This window comes from Neopelma chrysocephalum, unplaced genomic scaffold (assembly GCF_003984885.1).
Source record: "Neopelma chrysocephalum unplaced genomic scaffold, ASM398488v2 Primary Assembly neopelma1_77, whole genome shotgun sequence".
Taxonomy (NCBI): domain Eukaryota; kingdom Metazoa; phylum Chordata; class Aves; order Passeriformes; family Pipridae; genus Neopelma; species Neopelma chrysocephalum.
This window is the reverse complement of record NW_020897738.1, coordinates 7979197-7999687: the sequence shown is the minus strand read 5'-3', so window position 1 is coordinate 7999687 and position 20491 is coordinate 7979197. Positions and strand designations below refer to the sequence as shown.

Sequence of the window (20491 nt, the reverse complement as noted above, 5' to 3'; positions counted from 1 at the left end):
ATAATTCCTGTTTGCAGAACCAGTGTAGCCATTTTATTGTGCATTATGGCAAACTCTTCTTCAAAAATAACAGCAAAAATTATTTGCTTAGCACAGAATGGCATTTTAAGTGAACAGAACTGTAAGCAATTTTCATAGAGTAAAACAAAGTGAAGTCCTATCTGTTTTCATTGCATAAATAAATTATGGCCTCTGTTTCCTTCTCTGATGTGGCCACTTTATCCTGCACAGGCAATAAAAAAGAGAAAATTGCTTCATTTTGTTGCCTAAATGGTAGGAAGGAGCCTCTCTGCTTTAATTAAGCTTATGTGCCTAATTTTGAAGACCTATGACCAGAAATTCAGAATTACTGAATATTCATAGCACAGAGTAAAGTGGATAAGAGTGTTCTGGTCCCCAGTGTGTTGAAACAAAGCAGAAAGTATTTCTGTCTCAGCACACAAAACCAGACATCCCTCAACTCAAGAGCTATTTGTAGAAAACTCTAAGTGCAGTGGTTTTTCCACGGGCAGTATTATCAGATTACAATCTGATTTACCTTGACTGAGACTTGAGTCTCAGTTTAGGTCTCACATTCAGTATTTTCAGTGTCCATTTAGCACTTAGTATGAAGAGCTTCTCCTTGCTTCTAAGGTGCTAATCCACGTGTTGAACAGGACTGAGGAGACTCCTGGTAATGAACCTGTGTCATAGCTGGGATCTGAGAGGAGACCTCCAGCTCTTTCCTTCCCCTGCACTCCCTGTGCAGAGCAAACCTGTACTGACATGACATTGGCTTCTGTTTCTCATCTTCACCTCTGTTTTAGATCACCCTGCAGGAGGGACACAGCCAAGGGGCTCTGATAGAAGAGGATGGCAGGAGCCTTGATTACCAGTCCGAACCCAGCCTGGACATCCCCAGCTACCGCAAGAGCTCCCTGCACAAGACCTACCAGTCTTCCCCACTGCAGATCGATTCCTTTGCCATCAACTCACGATCCCTGAGCCTGAAATCTGCTGGCAGGAGAGGGACAGACAAAGTGCCCCTTCATCCCATAAAGTCTGAAGGGGCGGCTTCCACCCCTTACAAAAGCATCTTTTCTCCCAACTCCCTGTCCAACAGAAACGGGAGCCTTTCCTATGACAGTTTGCTGAACCCCATGTCCCCCTCGGGGAGGAAGTGCATGGCCCACTCAGCAGTGAGCTCTGTGGGGTACCACTCCCCGTACCTCTCAGCCAAAATGTGCCACCTGCGGGGCGGCGACCTGCAGCGCCAGCCCCCCCAGAGCTTCAGCCCCGTGCTGGGGGCTCCGGCCCCGCACCAGCGAGACCCCTCCCCGGTGCGCTACGACAACCTCTCCAAGACAATTATGGCCTCCATCCAGGAAAGGAAGGAGATGGAAGAGAGGGAGAAGCTCCTCCACTCGCACCCCGACTCGGTGTTCGCAGACTCGGGTGTCTACGACACCCCCAGCTCCTACAGCCTGCAGCAGGTCAGCACGCTGTCCGAGGACCCGCGCGGCGTGGCCGTGAGATACGGCTCCAGGGACAACCTGATGGCCGCCACCAGCTTTAGCACAAGGAACCCTATACTGCAGTCCTCGTTGTCTTCACTCTCAAGTGCAATGACAAGAGCACCAAGGACTTCCACGACCTCTCTGCAAGCTGATTTAGCCAATAATAACGTGCAGTCCCATCAGGCGCTGCAGGGCAGGGTGAGCAACGGCTCCTACAAATCCCCGGGCCACCAGGTCCCGTCGTCCCCCACAGGGATGCCCAGGTCACCCTCCTACGGCGGCCCCAAGGCTGTCTCCTTTGTGAACACTGTGGAAATCACGGAGGTGCAAGCAGTGGGAGCCCAGAGGTACGTACTGCCCTGGGGCTGCTGGGCCATGGCAACCTGCCCTTGGCTGGAGGCACGGCCCAGGTGACACGTTTGCTGTAGGCCACGAGGGTGGGAGGTTTGTGGGTGCTCTTCAGCTCCGTGACACCCCCACAGCAACATCATCGTGACAAAGTGTTTGCACATCTGCTGTAGCTTGAACTGCAGGTGGTTGAGTCAGTTGTACAAGTCACAGTGAATTGTAGTCATAAAGATTATTTGTCTAAAGATTATTTGCAAGATCTAACTTTCAGGAGATAGACAGCCATTTTCTCCTCTTCATATGTGTTTAAAAAATGAGCCTGTTTCAGTGAAAGAAGACCTGTGGATTTTCCTTTGCCTCTCTGCCCTCTGTTTGAGACCTGGCTGTGTCAGCTGCTGCTCTAGGAAGGATGATGATAGGAAAAGCTGTTTGCTTTTTCTTAGTCTCTGGTTCTTGGTTCTGTCGCTGCTTTTACATTGTGCTTGTTTAAAAGGTAGAGCCTGTAAATTCACTTCAGTTCAGCTCTTTGAGGTTATGAAGAATGCAATGTCTGGCAAAAGTGGTCTAGCTATTAAAATAGCTACAGGTCCCATCAGGTGTTAAAGAAAGTGGCAGACATATGAGGACATTGCAGAGGATCTTTTTTAGTGAAGTTCCTAAAGTCAAGTACCTAGATTAATAAATAAATAGCTTAATAAACTAGGGAAGTAAACCTCCCACAAGGATTCTGTGCTTTGTAAACCTGGCACATTTTCTCTGACAGTAACACTACAAATGACTTTCCCTTCTCCCCTTTTCCCCTAAGATTCCCCAGCTCCTTCGTGCCCCATTTCAGGAGGCAGACTGTGTTCTTCAGGAGAATTTCAGCACTAAATTAGGGCTTTGATAAGCATTTCGTCCCTACATATTTCAGCTGTTTGGGAACACAGCAGTGTTTTATGAAATCACCCCGTTATTTCCATCTCTGCCTGTGTGTTTGGCTGGTTCAGATGCCCACAGCTCCATTCTCTGGTGTCAGCACAGCTCAACCACGTTGGGCTGGTGGGAGCGGATGGACCTGCTGCTCCAGCTCCAGGAGACAGCTGTCAGACCAGATTGCCACAGAGAAAGTGGCAAAAACCCCAAACCCTCTGGCCTCCAGGAAAGGTCAGGGTGGTCTGAAATAGCTGGGACTGCCTCTGTCTGCAGGCAGCAGAAAGTGTTCTGTCCTGGAAGGGACATCAGCCCCTGGTCACTGCTGTTGGCATGAGCTGCTCTTAAACTGGAGAGTGAGGCAAAGCCCAGCAGGCATCATCCATCCATCCCCTGTGCAGGGGTGAGGCAAAGCCCCCAGACATCATCCATCCATCCCCTGTGCAGGGGGGAGGCAAAGCCCCCCAGACATCATCCATCCATCCCCTGTGCAGGGGGGAGGCAAAGCCCCCCAGACATCATCCATCCCCTGTGCAGGAGGACACTGAGGACACAGCAGCCCCCAGCCATGCTGATACTTCCAGAACATACACAAGTTCTTTTGTAGATTTTTATCTAATTACTTCAAGAATCCTGGGGAAGAGACACATTATGTTTTAGTGTGTAGTAGCCTAGATTTAAAAGATCTTTTGAGATCTGTTGTCCATGCTCCCTGGCACTAGGTCAGAAAAAAGGAAATTATTTTGAAGAGTCCATCTGAATTATGGTCTTTAATTACAGGCATCCTAGAATACTTCCTGACTTCATTCAGTTTATGTCTTCTGTCATAAAGAAGTCTTACCAATCCACCTCTCTTATGTGTTTTAGAGATGAGCAACATAACTTTATCTCAATATTTAGCTAGGAAATGTTTTTTTCTGAGTATTTTCTCTCTAAGACACAATTTGACTTAAGGTCAGTAGTGGTGACAGTTAAACCCTCCTGCATCCTACAGATGTTTATGCAATTAATTTAAATCAACAAAGCATTTAAGCAAGTAATTAAATGAACAAATATTACTGGGGTCTGATCCACTAACCTAATGGCCAAATAAATTCTCTCATTTCAGTGGCTTTTTATCCAGTGCATTGGCTTCAACCAGCTTGCTCCCAGGCTGGAATATTTTGCAGTCCTGGCATTCAGGGTAACAGGGGTCATTGTTTATCCTGAGTGAAGCCATTCTGCTGTCACCCTTTGTCACTAACATTGCATCTTTTGATGTTTCCTTTGATGCAGGGATGACATGCAGCTGAAGACACCTCACAGTAAAATCAATGGACAGCCAAAAGGAATAGTCAGGTTGGGCTCCACATCAAGTTCCCAGGGGACACCTGTCAGCCCTGCTAGACACTCAAATGTTAAGAAGGTGTCTGGAGTTGGTGGAACAACCTATGAAATTTCAGTGTAAAATAAAATTAGTTAAAAATAAAGAGCCATCCACTCAGCCAGCCATGAAGCTAGGAGCACTGTGAAGACTCAAATAACAACCAAGAAGAAGCAGCAGCGGCCGGCCACTCTCCTTTTCTTGTTTTGGGTTTGTTCCGTTTTCATCTTTCTCTTTTGGCCAAAAACCAGCTGCAGCCTTATTCTTGAGGGAATGAAATTGTACAGTCTATCAGACTCTTCCTGAAGAGGGAAGGGAACTGGCAGGAACTGACTACGACCTGACAGCACAGCCCCGAGGGTTTCCTTCCTGCGGGAGAGCGCCGAAGCCATCGCGCGTCTGTCCAGCGAGTCTGTCGTGTACCAGTCGTGCTGTGACGGTCAGTCCGGGGTCATTCAGCTTTTCCCATGCCTGTTCCCAGTTCTTCTGGCCAGTGATGTGTCCGGCAGGAGCCAGAGGACCACCTGCTGTTTTCCTGCTGCCGTGGAAGGCAAGTTTCCTGTGCGAGAACTGCCCCGCGTCCCCCCGGCGCTGCCGCTCGGGTCCCTTCTCCTGGGAAGGAGCAAGCCAAGGGCACTTGGGCTGCAAACACCACGGCGTCTTCAAAAGCCTCCCTGGTCCTGGATGGGAGCAGGAGAAAGGATCTCAACAGCTTCTCACTGTCTGCCAGTCTCCTCCCTGCGTGTGACACTGTGTGTGTGTGTCTGTCTCTCGTGGAAAAGGACCAGGAAGGATCTTCCACTCTGACCTCTCGCTCCCTCTGGGTTCTAAAAAGGCTTCTCTGACTCGGAAGCAGAACCAAGCAGATAAGAAAGGAAATGTTTGGATGGGAACATACTTTAAACAGCCGTCAGCTGCTTTCCCTGCACCCTCCCTGTTCCCTGTTGGATTTAGGCAATAACCTGGTTTACTGCCCTGCCCTGGTGCCGTCTGTGTAATCCCACAACAAGGTTGTCATGAGCTGTTGAATTTACAGTGTGTGTAACTGAGCCAAGTGTACATCTAAAGGATATAAATTTTCTGTCTGCCTAATTACTAGCACATTCCCTCTGGTCTTCAATACTGTTAGACAAAGGATTTTCCATTTGGGTTTTTTCCCCGGGGAACAACTTTTTAAAATAGTATCAATCAAATCTATTTAACATTCTGAGGTTTCCTTTTCGTGTCTCCAGAAAAGTACATTTACTTTGTTGGATTTAAAGACAACTTTACTATAAAATCAAGAAAGGGGTGCATTACTTTTATCACAAATATGAGGACTCTGGTAAAGCTAATTTTGGGACAAATGGATTTTTATTTCTCTGTTCCTTATCTCCTTTTCCTTCCCATTAAGTTACCACCTCAGAAGTCAAAAGTACTGAGATCTGGACCAATGCTAACCAGCCAGATCACGTGTGCAATTAAGAATATCCTGAGCGACTGTTGCCAAAGTCACTAAAAATTATTATTTTATCACTGAGCCAGTCAGCAAACGAAACCTCGACTTCCCACCTGGTTCTCCTGGTGAATGGTTTTGACTAGAGAGCTAAATCCATCATTTTTCAGGATATTTGTTTCGAGGGGTTAAATCCTTTTCAGTCCTTGACTATAATGAAGAGCTCTCCAGGTATTTGGTAGCAATTCAGAATGTGTTGATAACATCTTGTTTGTTTTCATGTACGTTGAGATTAATTGTTCCAGAAGGCAAATATTGACCTTAGTTTTGCCTGGTTAAAATTTATATTTTGATTTGATGAATCTTGACATCTGCTGCAATACATGGTTATTATGTCCCTTGTATATCACATTATTTTTTGGAGACAAAGGTTGAAGAGAACATAAGAAAGTTAATCATCTCTCTGTAATGCTCTACATTGCCTGAAGGGAGAAACCTGGAAAGCAATGCACCTGCAATAGGCCAAAGTTCTGAGAGAGGGAGGAAGAAATCAGTGATATTTTAAATGCCTACTGCAGGGATATTGCAGAGAGAGAAGCAATAGTCCTTCTGTGCAGGTTTGCTCACTGGCATGTAGAATATTGTCTTCAGTTGGAGGCACCATGGTACCAGAAAGATGCTGGCAAACTGGATCAGGTACAGATGGAGCAATATGTATGAAAGGACTGGCTGGGCTGGCCAATGAGAGGATTTAAAGGGCTAAAACGTGCCACTGGCGAGGCAGTGAAGGGGAAATCAAGTATCATAATCGTACAAATATGTTAATTAAAAGTTGCAAAACCAAAGGTAAATCAAAGGGTTGTCACTGGTAACCGATGGTCTACATTTCGAAGGGGGCACAGAAGATGGAGGGGAAGGGGCAGTGGAATAGTCTTCCAAGGCAGAGTTTTGGAGCTGAAGTATTCAGGACAGTCAAACTATATTTGGACAAGTCATTAAAAGAATTTCTGTGAGAGGTGAGCCTGTGGGGACAAGAGGCTAGACCAGATGGCCTTATAGATTTCTTCCATCTTTAACTGTTACTGATCTGCCATCTACCCTGATGTCAACTCCTCAGGAGGATGCAGTACTTCCTTAAGGACTGGAATTCACTCTGGTGCATAGAGTATCACAAGAATTACTTGTTTTTAAAGTATCACCTATGCCATGTGTGAGCCCTGAAAAAGAGAGGATATGAGACACAGGGAGTTTGGGCTCGGGAGCTGGACAAGGGCACATCTGATCATGTATCTTTGAATACCTACATGAAATTCATGCAAGCAAGGCTGAAAATTTGCACCAGTGTGACATTTGAGATTTGCATCCCAGTGATGCTCCACTTTGATCGTTCTTTCTCTTGCATTTATAAATGAAAAAAGCTACTGAGGAACTTGAAGGGCCAAAGAGCCTTTGAAGTTAACTACATTAGTTCATGAGAGGATTTCTCAGTAAGACTAAACACAGTATTGTGTGTATAAAGCACTAATATCCAGGGTTATTTTGACATAGTTCACAAGGGGTAAGGGAGGGAAAAATGAATGCACTGTGTCAGTACAGGTTCAGAAGTAAGGATTATGTATTTTGTGAGTAGTTTTGCCCACGGTTGAGAGACATTCAACTTCTTCATAGGTTTACAATGGTACCAAAGTCTTTTTTTTTTTTATCCTTTTGAGGTTTGCATTTAGTTCAGTGCACATAGCCTGGAGTAAATGATTCAAATTTTCTGAAAGAATAATCTAAGCAGAACTGTTAACAGTTTGCATGCAGCAAATCCAGCCTCATTTTCATCCAAGGCACTGAACCTGCAGTTATTTTCTCATAAATCTAAGTGTCTGTTTCCATAGTTCCTGTTGTGGGACTGGGGACCTATTTATTAAATCTAGTTTTTGAGCAGATCCAGCCCATGTTAAAGTATGGTTCTTTAAGCAGTTTACAGATTAGCAGCAAGGTTCTTCTGCCCAGATAGCCTATTTTTACAGACACTGCAGGCCAAATCTTCAGCTGGTATAAATTGGTGTGGCTCCATGAAAGCTCATTTAATTGATGCTAATTTGTAGTAGGTGGGGATCAGCCATGAAAATCCAGCATGAGTTAACACATCCTGTAAAGTAGCTTCTTTATTTTTGTCATGCTTATTTCACGTGTCAGAAGTCTTAAATATTGTCAACATGTTTTTATTTGTAGCTGTGGATTGTATTACTTATTTAAAAAACAGCAATAGTTTTTGTTTAGTTTATGCATCAGTTTTCATTGCATATTGCATTTTATTAGCAGTTTGTTCCCTGTTCATACGCTCCCATTTAGCCTCCAGGTTTTCATTGTAGTACAACCTGCCTTGAAAAGTTGGATCTCTGTATCTTTAATTGTATAATATATTGAGTATTATGAAATTAAATGTACCTTACTACATGGGTGGGAGAGAGAGGAAATATTTTTACTTGAAGCCTTAATATTTTCTTTTTTTTACTACTTTGTTTGTTGACCTCATAGGAAAGTCTGAATAGCAAAGACTTTGAAACTCCGGGCCAAATACTGCACTGACAGACAACCAGCATTTGGCCCCCATGTCAAAACTGGATGCAGACATAACCTGAAGTGAACAAGGGAAAAAGCCTCAGGGTGGCACATCTTCCTGAAGATCATTAATACAGCCTCAAAACACGTCTGTAAGCAAGTACATTAAAGAATTCTTCAAGTCTTGAATTTCTAAGGAAGGTGATAGCAGGAACTGCCCTAATATCTTACATTTGCGCTTTTTTTTCCTTTTTTTTTTTTTAAATTAAGCAAAACAAATGTATTTACTGGGTTTGGTTGAAGGCAGCTCTGAGGGTTGCACAGAGCTGTGTGGCAGTGCCCAAGTGCAGCAGATGAGCTGTGCTGTGTTGCTGCTCTAATTGCTGACCAAGCATAACGTTGGGGCAACTTGGCCCGAGAGAATCCCCTCCTGGGCACGGCCGTGGACCTTCCTCAGATGATGCCCCACTCTCCTGCAAGCCTAATGTGGAAATGGCAATGTGGTTTTCTTTGGACTATATCTGTGGGCCAGACTAGAGATATATAGAGAGATATATATATATAGTCAATATTTTTTTGTGTGTGTGGGAAAGATGGGGTCAAGCTTGCTGTCTCTGACAGTCTGGGAAGTTGATGTCGAACCGTTTTTATGGTCTGTATTTCACCTGTTCTGCCACCTTGAATTGTTGGAATGTATTATCCGTGCAGGCTTTGTGGAGCTCTGTCTGTAACCTTTTTTGTGGCTCTCGTAATACATATATATTTTTTAAACCTTTGAGTCACTTCAGTATTTTCGAGTGTCCGTTTCTGCCTCGGTGCATTGGTTTGCCGAGCTGGCTCGTGGTGCTCTGCCCTTCCTCACTCCCACTGCTGCAAAACGTGCACTGAAAGAGTAGAACTGGAAAGGCCAGTTCCAGTGCAAAGTCTGCAGGTGACAAAACATTAAAAGAAGTGACTGCAGGTTAAATCTCATTTTCAAGATGCTTATGGTAGAGTAGGAAATATGCTCTGTCTTTAAAAGAGTGTCTCCTGGTCGTGACCAATGAACTGTGTTTGTGAGGTCACAGCAAGTGGTCCATGAAACAACACTAAATGACGTTTTCTGTACTGTTTTTTATTCCAGTTGTGGGGTTAATAGGGATCCTGTGGTCCAGGACAATTGCAAATCATTGCTACAGAGCCACTGGAAAAAAAAATGTTATAATGGTATTTGTTGAAATGTTCTGTCCAGATCCTCTGGGTTTATAAATCCCAAAGATGTACAGTTCTTAGTCTATCTTCATCTGCCTGTTCCTGGTCTTTGAAAATATGTCCATTTGATCTGTCAGGCTGGCTTACAACACGCACAGTTGCCAAGCCCTGCAGCTGCTGCAGGATTTCTGATGCCATAATTTGCATATATAGGCTAATTGCATTAAGCAAGGATCCATCCAAGCATGTTCATCATAAATGCCAGTCACATTCGTGTGCTGTCGTGTCTTCACGTGGCAGAGATTACCTTCCAGATGAAATGGCCCAAACTGTAATCACCAGACCCCATTGATGTTGGCAACATCAAAGAGGATTATATTAGCTCATGATCTGTTTTAATACATTTTATTTAAAGATATCTTGGCTTACAGCAATCTTGGCTTTCCTCCCTCTAAGTGATGGATAAATTATCCAAGTTTATATTCATTTCTTCATTATTGTTATTTTTTATTCTGCAGGACAAGTTTAAGTTCACATTTTGGAACATAATAAGGAGAGACAAAGGAAACTATTTATACAGGTGAATATATCTTTTAAGAGAGAAGCAGTTTTATAATAAATAGATTAGAATTACTACTAGAATAGGTTTTGTTCATCTTGTCACAATAACTTGAAATTTAAAGTAAGGCTCATTTCACAGCTGATGTCTCTAGCCCTGAAACATTTTTAAAATGTCTTGGTTAGACATTTCAAATTATGTGAAGAAATATGATCTACTTTTACAGATTAAAGCAGTCCTAGAGAAGTGATGGTACATTTTCCAGTGCCTTATATATATGTGTATATATTTATATGTATATATATAATGCCTATATGTATATAATGTATATGTAATTGTGTACATATATTCAAGTAAAACTAGTTACAGGTGTCCTAATCTGGTGTATTTTAAATGGAACTGATCTGTGTTGATTAAAAAAAAAAGGTTGTGTCAGCAGCAAAATACAAAACAGAAATCACTTACTAAAATGTAAGCAAATAAAATAGACTGGAAACAGTGTTTCTGCCAGTGGTTATGTTCCAGGCCGTGGGAGACACCATTGTCAGGAATATCCAGAGAGAAGGGAAGGCAGTGCTGGAAGCTGGGAGGAAGTGGAGAACGAGGGATGCCTGAGAGCCCCTCGGTGCTCAGAGCTGTGAGGGGGTGCAGGGGAGGGGACAGGAGGGTTTCAGGGGCCTCAGATGGACCCTCAGAACCTGCCTCAAACAAGTGGCCTGGAGAGCTCCGGCCCTTGGCCTGACAGGGATGTCACAGCCCAAGGCCTGGGTGGGACCGTGGCAGTTCTTTCCAACGGGCACTTTGATTCCTTCCCCCAGGGGGTCGGGTTTTTCTGCCCACAGGGATCAATCCTGGGGACTCTGTCTACCTATAGAGACTTTTCCAAAGCTTCAGGCAGTGGATCTGATCCAGAGAGAGAAAAGTGGCTGCTGTGGAAAAGACTCATCTCCTGACTGTAAGGAAGATGATTCACGTTTCTTTGCCTTACAGGTTATTTCATGTTGTGTTGCCATCCTGTTCCCCTTTTACACATGCATCCCTTGTGTGGATATTTCAGACAGTAATTTTGCCATTTATTTGCCAGGAATATAAAGCACTGACATAGCCTGTCCATGTGGTGCTAGATCTAGAATGCACCTGGCCTGGGATGGACAGTGTATGAAGCTATATGAGCACTGTGGGCACTGCTGAGGTTTACCAGTATTTCTGGACTGTGTTCAGATATTCTGTCTCTCCACTCCTCATTAATGAAAGTCATTTCTGCATTTGTGGGCATGGCCAGTTTGCTCAGACTACATGGTGGAAGTGCACAACGTGACTTAGGCAGCAGATTCTGCCAGATCATGAGCTTTTCTAGGGGTTTAGTTGGATTTTTGAATAAAGGGGTACCACAGGCAAGTCTGGTATTTTAAAAAATGCCCCCTTTCTTAAATAAAACAATTTTAGAAACATAAGTAATTCAAACCCCTTTCTTTCAGCAGACTTTATGGAGTATGTGCCCTGTAAAAGCCATAAGGGCCATATCCTACCTTCTGAGGGTGATTTCACACCTTTTAACTCCCAGCCTGTGCTGGGGCTTGGACTGTCCATCTATTCCTTCAATATGAGGTAAGAACAGGATTTTCAGGGATTTATTTGAGCATTGTATATATGTGTGAAACCCTCCCATTGGGCTCAGTGATAACTGAAAGAGATGATGGGAAGGATAAGTCTGGTTGGCAATGCCTGAAAGTCTTTAGGGGAACAGCAGCCTTCCCTCCAAGTGAGGGCTGTCGTTCATTTAGCACAGTTGGTTTGGAACTGAAGGCTGGCTGGGAGTTTGGCTTCAGTAAATCATGTCATTGCACACAGTCAGCAGTGGGGACTCAGTGTAGGGCTTTCAACACCAAAATCACAGGCTTTGAATACCTTGGGTGAACACCTAAAATGAGAATCCCTGTTTTCAGAATGGCACATAAGCCCATGGATGCTATTCCTGGCTCACGCTGAAATCTTGGTTCCCCTGAAATCAGGGGTAGTTTTTCCTTTAATAGTAGTGGTGCCTCATTATACTTGATGTGCCTTTGGAAGTGGGCTGTGGAAGCTCATAAAATTGCATTATAATCTGGTTCTAGTCCTGGGCACAGGTGGTTTAGCAGAATACAGCTTTGCTGTCAGCTTTTTCTCTTGTACAGTCATTGGAACAGATGGTGGAAGGGTTTTTGTTGATTTTTTTTTTAAATACAAACCAATGCTACTTTTTCTTAGGAAAAGCTCATCTTGTAGAAACTGCAGTGTCTGAGTAAATTCAATGAGTAACAGCATGATCCAGTTTTTGCAGCCTGAATATTGTGAATCCATCTGGCCCTGGGATCAGCCCTTGCTGTCTCATTGACAGTTATCTAAAATAACAGACTTAAAAACAAGAGAAGTAAGTAGTTATAAATAGGTAGTACTTGGTTATGACTAATTTTTCAGGCACACTATGACATAGTGGAGACAAACTGCTCTGTTGTTGGCCACAATCTCCTCCATCCAGAAGCACGTGCTTTGCGCTGCTCTCGGCGCTCTGCAGCTCTGAGCCGGAATTCCCAGGAAGAGAGGGACCAGTTGGACATTCTGCTGGAAACACGAGCTGCACTTAAGGCACAGGAATGGGCTTCAGGCACTCTGGCACCGGGGCCTGACTCCAGTGCGGATTCCTGCTGACTCCTGTGTCTGTCGGTGCCTCCCCGCTCAGTGTCGGGGGTGGGGATGTGACTTCCCGACCTCCCAAACGTGTCGTGTTTGGGGGAGGCTCCAGCCCTGTGGTTCTGGGATCAGCTGTGCCAAGCAGATTCCTCCCTATGGGAGGAGCAATAGGGCAGATTTGGGGCATATTTAACCTCAGCTGAAAGCATAACTAAGGTCATGTACTTGGGGAGGAAGTTTTTGTGTGTTTGTGATGGGTGTTGCTGACAATTATCTCTGTCTTTCACACTGACTTAGGAAAGCTGGTTTAGTAAATACGTGAGAGGCATTTCTGCCTTGACACTTCCCTTGACCCCCAGCATATTTCCCTATAATCCAAACCCTCTGCACAATACCCACACTGCACAGTCCTCATTCCAAGAGACCATATGCTTCATTGCCTTAAGCAGTTCTGCTCTTCCCTGCTTGCTTCTTGGAATAGTTGTTCATATAGATATAATAATAACTCAAATGACTGAGCAGGAATACAGTAAAGAAAATACATATATATATGCATATATATATATATATTTATGCAGAAATACAGTAGAAAAAATGGCTGTAGGTTGGGAGTGACCTCAGAAAGGGGGACACTGCAATGTGCTACTGAGGCACAGAACACATTGACATGTCATGGGCAGCTGAGGAAATCCAGCCTTTTACATCTTCTCTTGAGAGCAAGGACTGAGCTGCTGTGTGGCCATGAGAAAACTGCTAATAATTCCTGTCTTTTTTTGTGTCTGTTTTAGTGCTGTGCAGAAGTACATATCTGTTTATCTACAGCTCCTTATTCACAGCACATGAAGCTTGTTGAAGAAGGAATAACATTGTCTGTTAGTGCACGAATTCTAGAGATATCTGTGCAGCTTCTCTTCATGTATCCCTAAAGCCTGGGATGCTGCAGGATTGCATTACAGCCCCATGGCACAAAGGATGGAGAGACATTTTTGGGTACAAGAGGCTTGGGATGTCCTCTCTGGTTTTGATCTAGTTATATATATGTAAAAATATATATATGTAAAAATATATCTCCCCTCTGTTACTGTCATTAGCAGTGCCCTGCGTGGGGCTGTGAAAGCGTGTTCTCCTTTAGCCTGGGTTGGCATGACTTGATTTTTGAAGCCTAGTTCCTTGGATGCTCCATGACTGTGCTTAAGGGTAAATTCATCACTTGAATCCTACAGCTGGTGACTTGAATAAATTAAAGCTAATGTGGTGGTCAGACTAGCACAGTGCAGTGGGCTGATTTTCACCTGAAGGTCCTTAAAATTCCCCTGGGAAATGCATGAATACATTGGCAGAAATTCGACTGAATGAGCTCAGTAACATAATTTGGAAAAGAGAAAAAGCCACAATGCCATTTTGCCTGATGTATATGTAGAGCAATTTCCAAATTGCTACACACACATATATATATACACATACATTTACATACATATGTATGTGCAAAGATATTTATAAAACCAACCACAGCCTTTCAGTTGTGTGTGCTGTGATTCATCAGCAGCAATAGTTTTTGGCAGGGACATAATTTCAAATCTGCTGCTGAGGATGCCTGCCAAAACATTGTTGGACAGAGATAGGACGAGAAAAGTTATTTATAAATGGGGATAATTAGGTCCTGTGGTTATTAGTGTTGAGAACGAGACAGAGAGACGACATGTGCAGTAATGAGTATTGTAATATGAGGAGATGCTCCCCATGATTTTCTATTTGGTGATTGAAAAAATAAGAAATCAAAATCTCTCAGGTGAAATAACATGTGTTGCTCTCAGCTGGGAGAGTCACACTGTGGGACTGTGTGTGTCACGCTGTGGGACAGGTCTCAGACTCATGGGAGCTTGGAATCCTTCCACAGGATCCAGGTGCTGACTGTCATAACTGAGGTTGGACTCTGTTTCCTCGGTCCTGGACTTTCCATTTTGTGTTCAGGCAAAAATAAACCCTGATCAGATACAGGAACTGTACTAATTCCTCTTATTTGGAAGCAGTGCTCGCATCACACTGTCAGGGGAGAGCAGTGCTGGGGGCGATGCTCATCGTCCCTGCCAGCAGAGTCAGTCATGCAGGTTACACCCCTTTGTTCTTCAGAAATACTGTCACTGGGATAAATTCATCTTTGCACTGGCCTTCTCCCTGGAGGTACAAATGCAGTGACCACAGAGTGCAGTTCATCCCCACAGGGTGTGAAAGGAGCCCGTGCTCACACAGACTCAGCACCCAGGACAATGCTCACAGGACATTTACTGCACAGGAGTTGGTCACACGGTGAGCCAAGAGAATGGCAACTAATATGAAAGAATTCTTTAGCTCCTGGCTTTATCCCAGGCTTACTAGATAGTGTGATTAATGTGCAGTAGACACTTAAGCACACCTCTGTGTTTGAACAGTTGAATATCCCATTAACTTTTCTTACTTCCAAGCTATTTGGACTGACCTCACGATGCTTGGGATTTTTTAAGGCCCCAGGCTCCTGAAGTCTCAATATCCCACAGCTCCTCCAGGCCTGGAGGGAGCATCACTTCCCCAAAACTGTTTCATCCCAGGTTGTGCCCACACATCCTCAATGCAGCTTGTATGTGAAAACACTGCATTTAAATGCTGCTTCCAGAAAAAGAAATAGCCTGTGCCAAGCTCATCCCTAGGGTGATTTTTTTTGAAGTAAAGCAGATAATATCTGAAACAGCTACTGAGAGGAAAGGATATTTTGGGGGAGCTAGAATTTTCCCTTTGTACTTCTTGTAAAGCATTACATGGATCCTTAAAACGAGAAATCTGCTGAAGTGTGTAATTATGTACATCACGGTGCCTCAGATGGCTCTGCCAGCAGAGCACTCTCTCCTGGTAAGTGAATTTGGCAGCACAGGTCTTTCAGTGGTTTGCAAGTGCACCTAAAAGCAGTGCTGGGTTTATAGGGCACAGACTGCAGTGCCTAAATATTAAGTGCTCAGTAATGACTGCAACAGAATCCAACACTGTCAAGACCATAACAACTACAAATTTATTTTTTTTCTTTCTAAAACACAAAAAAAAAAGGAAATGGTGCAAAAAGAGATCAGTTGAACTTTGCCAAGGCAGCAAATGCTGTTGCAAAAGCAAATTCTCACTTGCTAATCAGGATTAGGAGAAATGCCTGAGTTCTGTTTGGTTGTTGGGAGCTCTCAGCAGCACCTGTGCTTCATTAGCAAAATCAAAGTTTACTGTTATCTAAGACAAAAACGTTGGGGGGGGGTGCTCCTTGAGGCAGTAATATCAAATCCCCTTTTTGTTTCCTGGAGAATGATTACAGTGAAATACTTTGCTTATGTTTCCATTCCTTAGACCATCTGTTTCAAATTAAACCCTTCTGGCGTGATACATCATTATTTATTAGAGCATTACATTAGATAATGCAGTGTTAGTATTGCTGTTATAAACCCTTAGTTTCATAAGTGTGACTCCAGGGGCAGAACTAGATGTGTTTACTTAATGAAAGGGCCAGAGACTGTTAATAAAACTAGTTTTCCAGTTCACAAATTACTGGTTTTTTAGGTCTTTCCCAACTACATTTTTGGTGCATCTTTCAATTGCAGCTCTGCCTGTGTTTGGTAGAGTGAAAACTTCTGGTTTTAGATGACTGAAGGTGAAAGTACTGAGGACTTGTTAGTGATAAACTGTGAGACACAATTTAAGAAGTACAAGACCTTGCAAGGAGACTTTTTTTTTTTTTAATTCTCAGTCCCAGTGTGTTAAAGAGCCTCACTCACTCCTTACTGGAGGAGCAAGGAAAGAGACTGAGCCACAGCAAAGCAAATCACAGCTCTCTTTGAGCCACTCCAGTTTACCAGTGATGCCCAGTGTCAGTAAAAATATTTCTTTCAATCTACTTCAGTTAGAAAGATGGTGACTGTGAGAAATGGATTAATCATTCCTGATGGAAAGGCTGTGTATGCTTTAGATAAGGCAAAGCCTACTTTTAATGTGCTTATAGAGAGTGTGTCTGGGGAAGAGGACAAGTCTTTCATCTTAAATGAGCTTCTCTTTTTCTGGTCAAGGGAGATCTGAAGAATCCTCTAGTGGGTGATTCACAACACCTAGATTAAATTCAAGATCTGAATCACTGCTAAAATATATAAATGTAGGCTTGCTTTCATGGCAAAATCTCCCAAAATTTAGTGCTGCATTAAACTGACGCAGAACTTGTGTAGTTCTGCTCACCCTTCAGTGAAGAGTCAGATACAGTCAGGGAGCCAGGATCCCCTTCAAAATATTTTTTTTTTTTAATTGGTCAAATCTTATCAACCAAAGTTGCTTAAAAGCAGTATTCTCTCTTGCTCTGTAAAAAAAAAAATGTATTAAGTGAACTTAAGTAGCATAATTTTATAACCCAAAAGTTTAAGCTAGTGTATCATTTAAATTTTGCAGGGTCTGAGGCAGGCCAGGATGACATCAATATTTCCTTTAAGAAGGCCAACAGTAAATCCTCAGTGTGTGTCTGAATACATGTGGATCAAATGACATAATGTTAACTTTTCTCTCTCTGTTTCTCTTTTGAAAATAAACTTACACTTTTTTTTTTTTTACATGGGGAAGGTGACACATGGTGAGTAAATACTTCAAGGGTCATGGAAGAGGCTTTTCAAAACCACATTTTCCTGGTTTCAAATGTCCTTTTATTAGTCTGTTTTGTCTAAAAAAAAATGCCTGAAAGTTCATACATTTTGCTTGCCAGCTGTAGGCTGGAGACCTGCTGTTGCTGTGCCTGTAGCTAATGGTAAAACATCCAAACACTGACTCATCCCTGCAGCCATCCAGGGCCCAGCCAGAGCTGAGCTCTTTGTATTCCCGGGGCAGTTCACCCGAGGGTTTCCACGGACCTGCTGCTGCCACAGGGATTTCCTGCCTGCCAGGGAAAGCAGCACCATTTGTCAGGCCCTGTTTGTGCTGACCTTTCTGCCAGCCCTGCTGGCTCTCTGACTTCTCCTTGTTCTGGTCACAGCACAGTGAAGAGCCCACCCTAACCTTGGGCATCCTCCTTGAAGGTGTCTCTGCATCCAACCACAGAAATGGGATAACCCCTGGGAATCACCCCCGAGGACTGGACCTATGGCATCAGTAGCACAAGCATTTAGTGTTTTAGCTAACAGAATAATTCCATTAGTGGGTACCATCAGTAGGTTGTTATCCTCTTAGGTGGATTTTCTGCTCACAGATGAAATACAACACAATAAAACTGGATTACAATAGCAGCAATATAAAAAGGACAAAGAGCTAGAGGTTAAGAAGTTCTTGATGAAATGCAGGACTGTATGTTCAAGCCAGTGGTAACTTTCAGCAAATTATTTTTAGAGTTGTTTTTTTTTAAACGGATCGAATTACAAGTTTTACAAAATAGTAAACATAATCTAATTAAAAATAACATTTTTGGACTTACTGAGTAAAATCTAAGGTAATCTCAAAAGACTTTTGCACATGAATTGTATAAGTGTATTAGTACCTAATCCAAGCAAAAACAAGCTGCAGAATGTGAGCACAGGCACAGGAGATTCCTGATGGTGAAGTGTTAGCACAGGAGAGTGACATCCAAAATGCAGCACTGAGGCAAACAATCAATATTATCCATTTTCATTTTCTGGTGCCATGGGATTACCCAGATGTTCAGCAATACTTTTTTTGCTGAGGAAACAGTTTTGGCTGTTGCTTAACAACAGCCTCAAACTTTTCTGGTGGTGAGCAGAGCTCAGCCCTGGTATAAGTTGGTGACACTCTCATGAAAACACTGGGAGACTGAGACCTGGGGAAAAGGGACTGTGCTGTTTATGAGGAACTGTATGTGAGGTTTTGAAACTAAACTTTTTCCTTCTGGGCTCTTGGTAAGAAAGAACATACACTGTATAAATACATACACCTGCCTCTATGGTAAGGGCTAACACTTCCAAGATAAATGTCAAGAAAAATAATAACAATTTAAAGCTATGTAAGAATAAACAGAAAGCTGAGTACCTTAAATACAGAGAATGAATGGGCAAGAAGGATAAAGGGGAGAAAAATCATCTACTCTGTAGCAAGTTTTCCTCAAGGTCTGATTTATGTGAGTGGCCCCTGGGAGCCACTGTTGGTCTGGGAAATGCCCAAGAGCCAAAGGACCTGTGCTACAGTGAGATCTGTATCTCCTCTGCACCATATGTGTGTGAGACAGAGACACAGAGTGGTGGACAGGGGAAAGGCACTCCACTGGAAAGTGGTTTAACTTCAGCAGAAAGACCATTTCAGTGTCCTTGTAGCCCTGCTGTCAGTGCCCAGGGCTCTGGGGAACACAGCACTGCGGTGTGCTCGGGGGGAACAGGCTTTGTTCTCAATTGCTCTGGGTCACTCACACTGCTGGAAATCTGGCTCTTGGAAACTGTCTGTCCAGCTGGCATATTGGTGGAATAACAGGAATAGTATTGGAGAATTTGTAGTGTGGGGAATGCGGTTAAGGAGTTGAAGCTTGAACAGGTGGACAGGAATGGTAAGAATGCATAATGAAATGTGCAAAGGCTGGATAATGGAATCTGTAAAATCTAAGGGCATCCCAAGGTCCACATTCAGCAGCATTTCTGTCACCATTTGCAAACTGCTGAATCTAACAGGTAGAAACTGTTGAATTTGGGATGTCAGCTCAGAAGAAGGTGGCTCTGTTCTGCTTGTCTTTCCCCAGGGCCTCTGTTGTGAGGTTATTAATTGCACCATTGCCCATATACAGATAATTAATGTTCCAGTTCAACCACAGAATGTATTCTGCACAAGGCAATGCCATGCTCTGGCTTCTGAAGGAAGTTCAGGCACAAGAGGTGGGATGGGAATGCCTGGGCAGGAGCAGGTGACACAGGAACGTGTCCAGGTTGGTTTGGAATGTCTCCAGAGAGGGAGACTCCGCAACCTCCCTGGATACCCTGTCCCAGTGCTCTGCCACCCTCAATGTAAAGAACTTCTTCCTTGTGTTGAGGTGAAACTTCTTGTACTTCAGTTTATGGCCACTGCTCCTTGTCCTGTCACTGGTCACCACTGAATAGTCTGGCACTGTCCTCTTGGCACTCACTGTTGAGATATTTATATGGATTGATGAGATCCCCTCTCAGTTTTCTCCAGACTGAGCAGGCCCAGCTCCCACAGCCCGTGTCATAAGAGACAAGCTCCAGTCTCCTCATCATCTGTGTGACCCTCCGCTGGACCCTCTCGAGCAGCTCCTTGTCTTTCCTGCACTCAGGAGCCCAGAGCTGGACACAGTGGTACGGTTCAGGGATTATAACTAAATATGATGGACCTGGCAGCGCTGGGTTACTGGTTGGACTCGATGATCTTACAGGTCTCTTCCAACCTAAAGGACTCTCTGACGCTCGCTTTACCCACGAAACCCGCACCCCGAGCGCTCACACCGGCCCCGCCATAGGTAGGGCTGCAGGGGCTCCCCCGCCCAGCCCCACCGGGTCCCCGGTGCCCCGGGAAATGGTTTTGGGGCGGAAAATGGATTTGGACCGGCCAGGCAGGAGCAGTCCCTTCTCCCGCCCTCGAGCCCGCGCAGCCCCGTCCTGAGGCGGGCGAGGGTCCGCGGGCACCGCGGCTGAGGGGAGAGGGACCCGGGCCGGGTCCGCGAGGGTCCGTGGGGTCTATGGGGGTCCGTGAGGGACTACAGGGGTCCCTGGGGGTCTATGGGGGTCCGGGGGGGTCTATGGGGGTCTGTGCCGCCCCGTCCTCCCCGTTCGCAGAGGAATCTTGCCCCGCGCCGCGCTCCGTCCGGGGCGGGGCGGGCGGCGCAGGGCGGGCTCGGCGCTGAGGGGCACGCGGCCGCCCCGCCATGTCGCTCCGCCGCGCCCTGGCGCTCGCCGCCTGCGGGCTGGCGGGCGGCTCCGTCCTGCTCTCCGCCGTCGTCGTGGGCAAGCAGCCGGCCCGCGGCGGCGAGGGCG

General features: G+C 44.6%; 2 protein-coding genes across 8 annotated transcripts in view; both read left to right on the top strand.

Moving 5' to 3' along the window:
• ZDHHC8 (zinc finger DHHC-type containing 8) overlaps positions 1–10356 on the top strand; it is a 109467-nt gene extending 99111 nt beyond the window's left edge. For 5 of the 7 annotated variants that reach the window (XM_027689302.1, XM_027689300.1, XM_027689304.1 and 2 more), the window contains exons 10-11: positions 807–1843; positions 4032–10356. In XM_027689302.1, coding sequence (XP_027545103.1) covers positions 807–1843; positions 4032–4203 — 1209 coding nt within the window. In that variant the 3' untranslated portion in view covers positions 4204–10356. The remainder of the gene's footprint in view (positions 1–806; positions 1844–4031) is intronic. The other 2 variants (XR_003535171.1, XR_003535170.1) reach the window with 2 other exon arrangements.
• Positions 10357–20382: 10026 nt separating this feature from the next.
• Positions 20383–20491, top strand: part of PGAM5 (PGAM family member 5, mitochondrial serine/threonine protein phosphatase) — a 9820-nt gene continuing 9711 nt past the window's right edge. The window contains exon 1 of the mRNA XM_027689719.1: positions 20383–20457. Within this exon, the coding sequence (XP_027545520.1) occupies positions 20383–20457 (75 nt within the window). The remainder of the gene's footprint in view (positions 20458–20491) is intronic.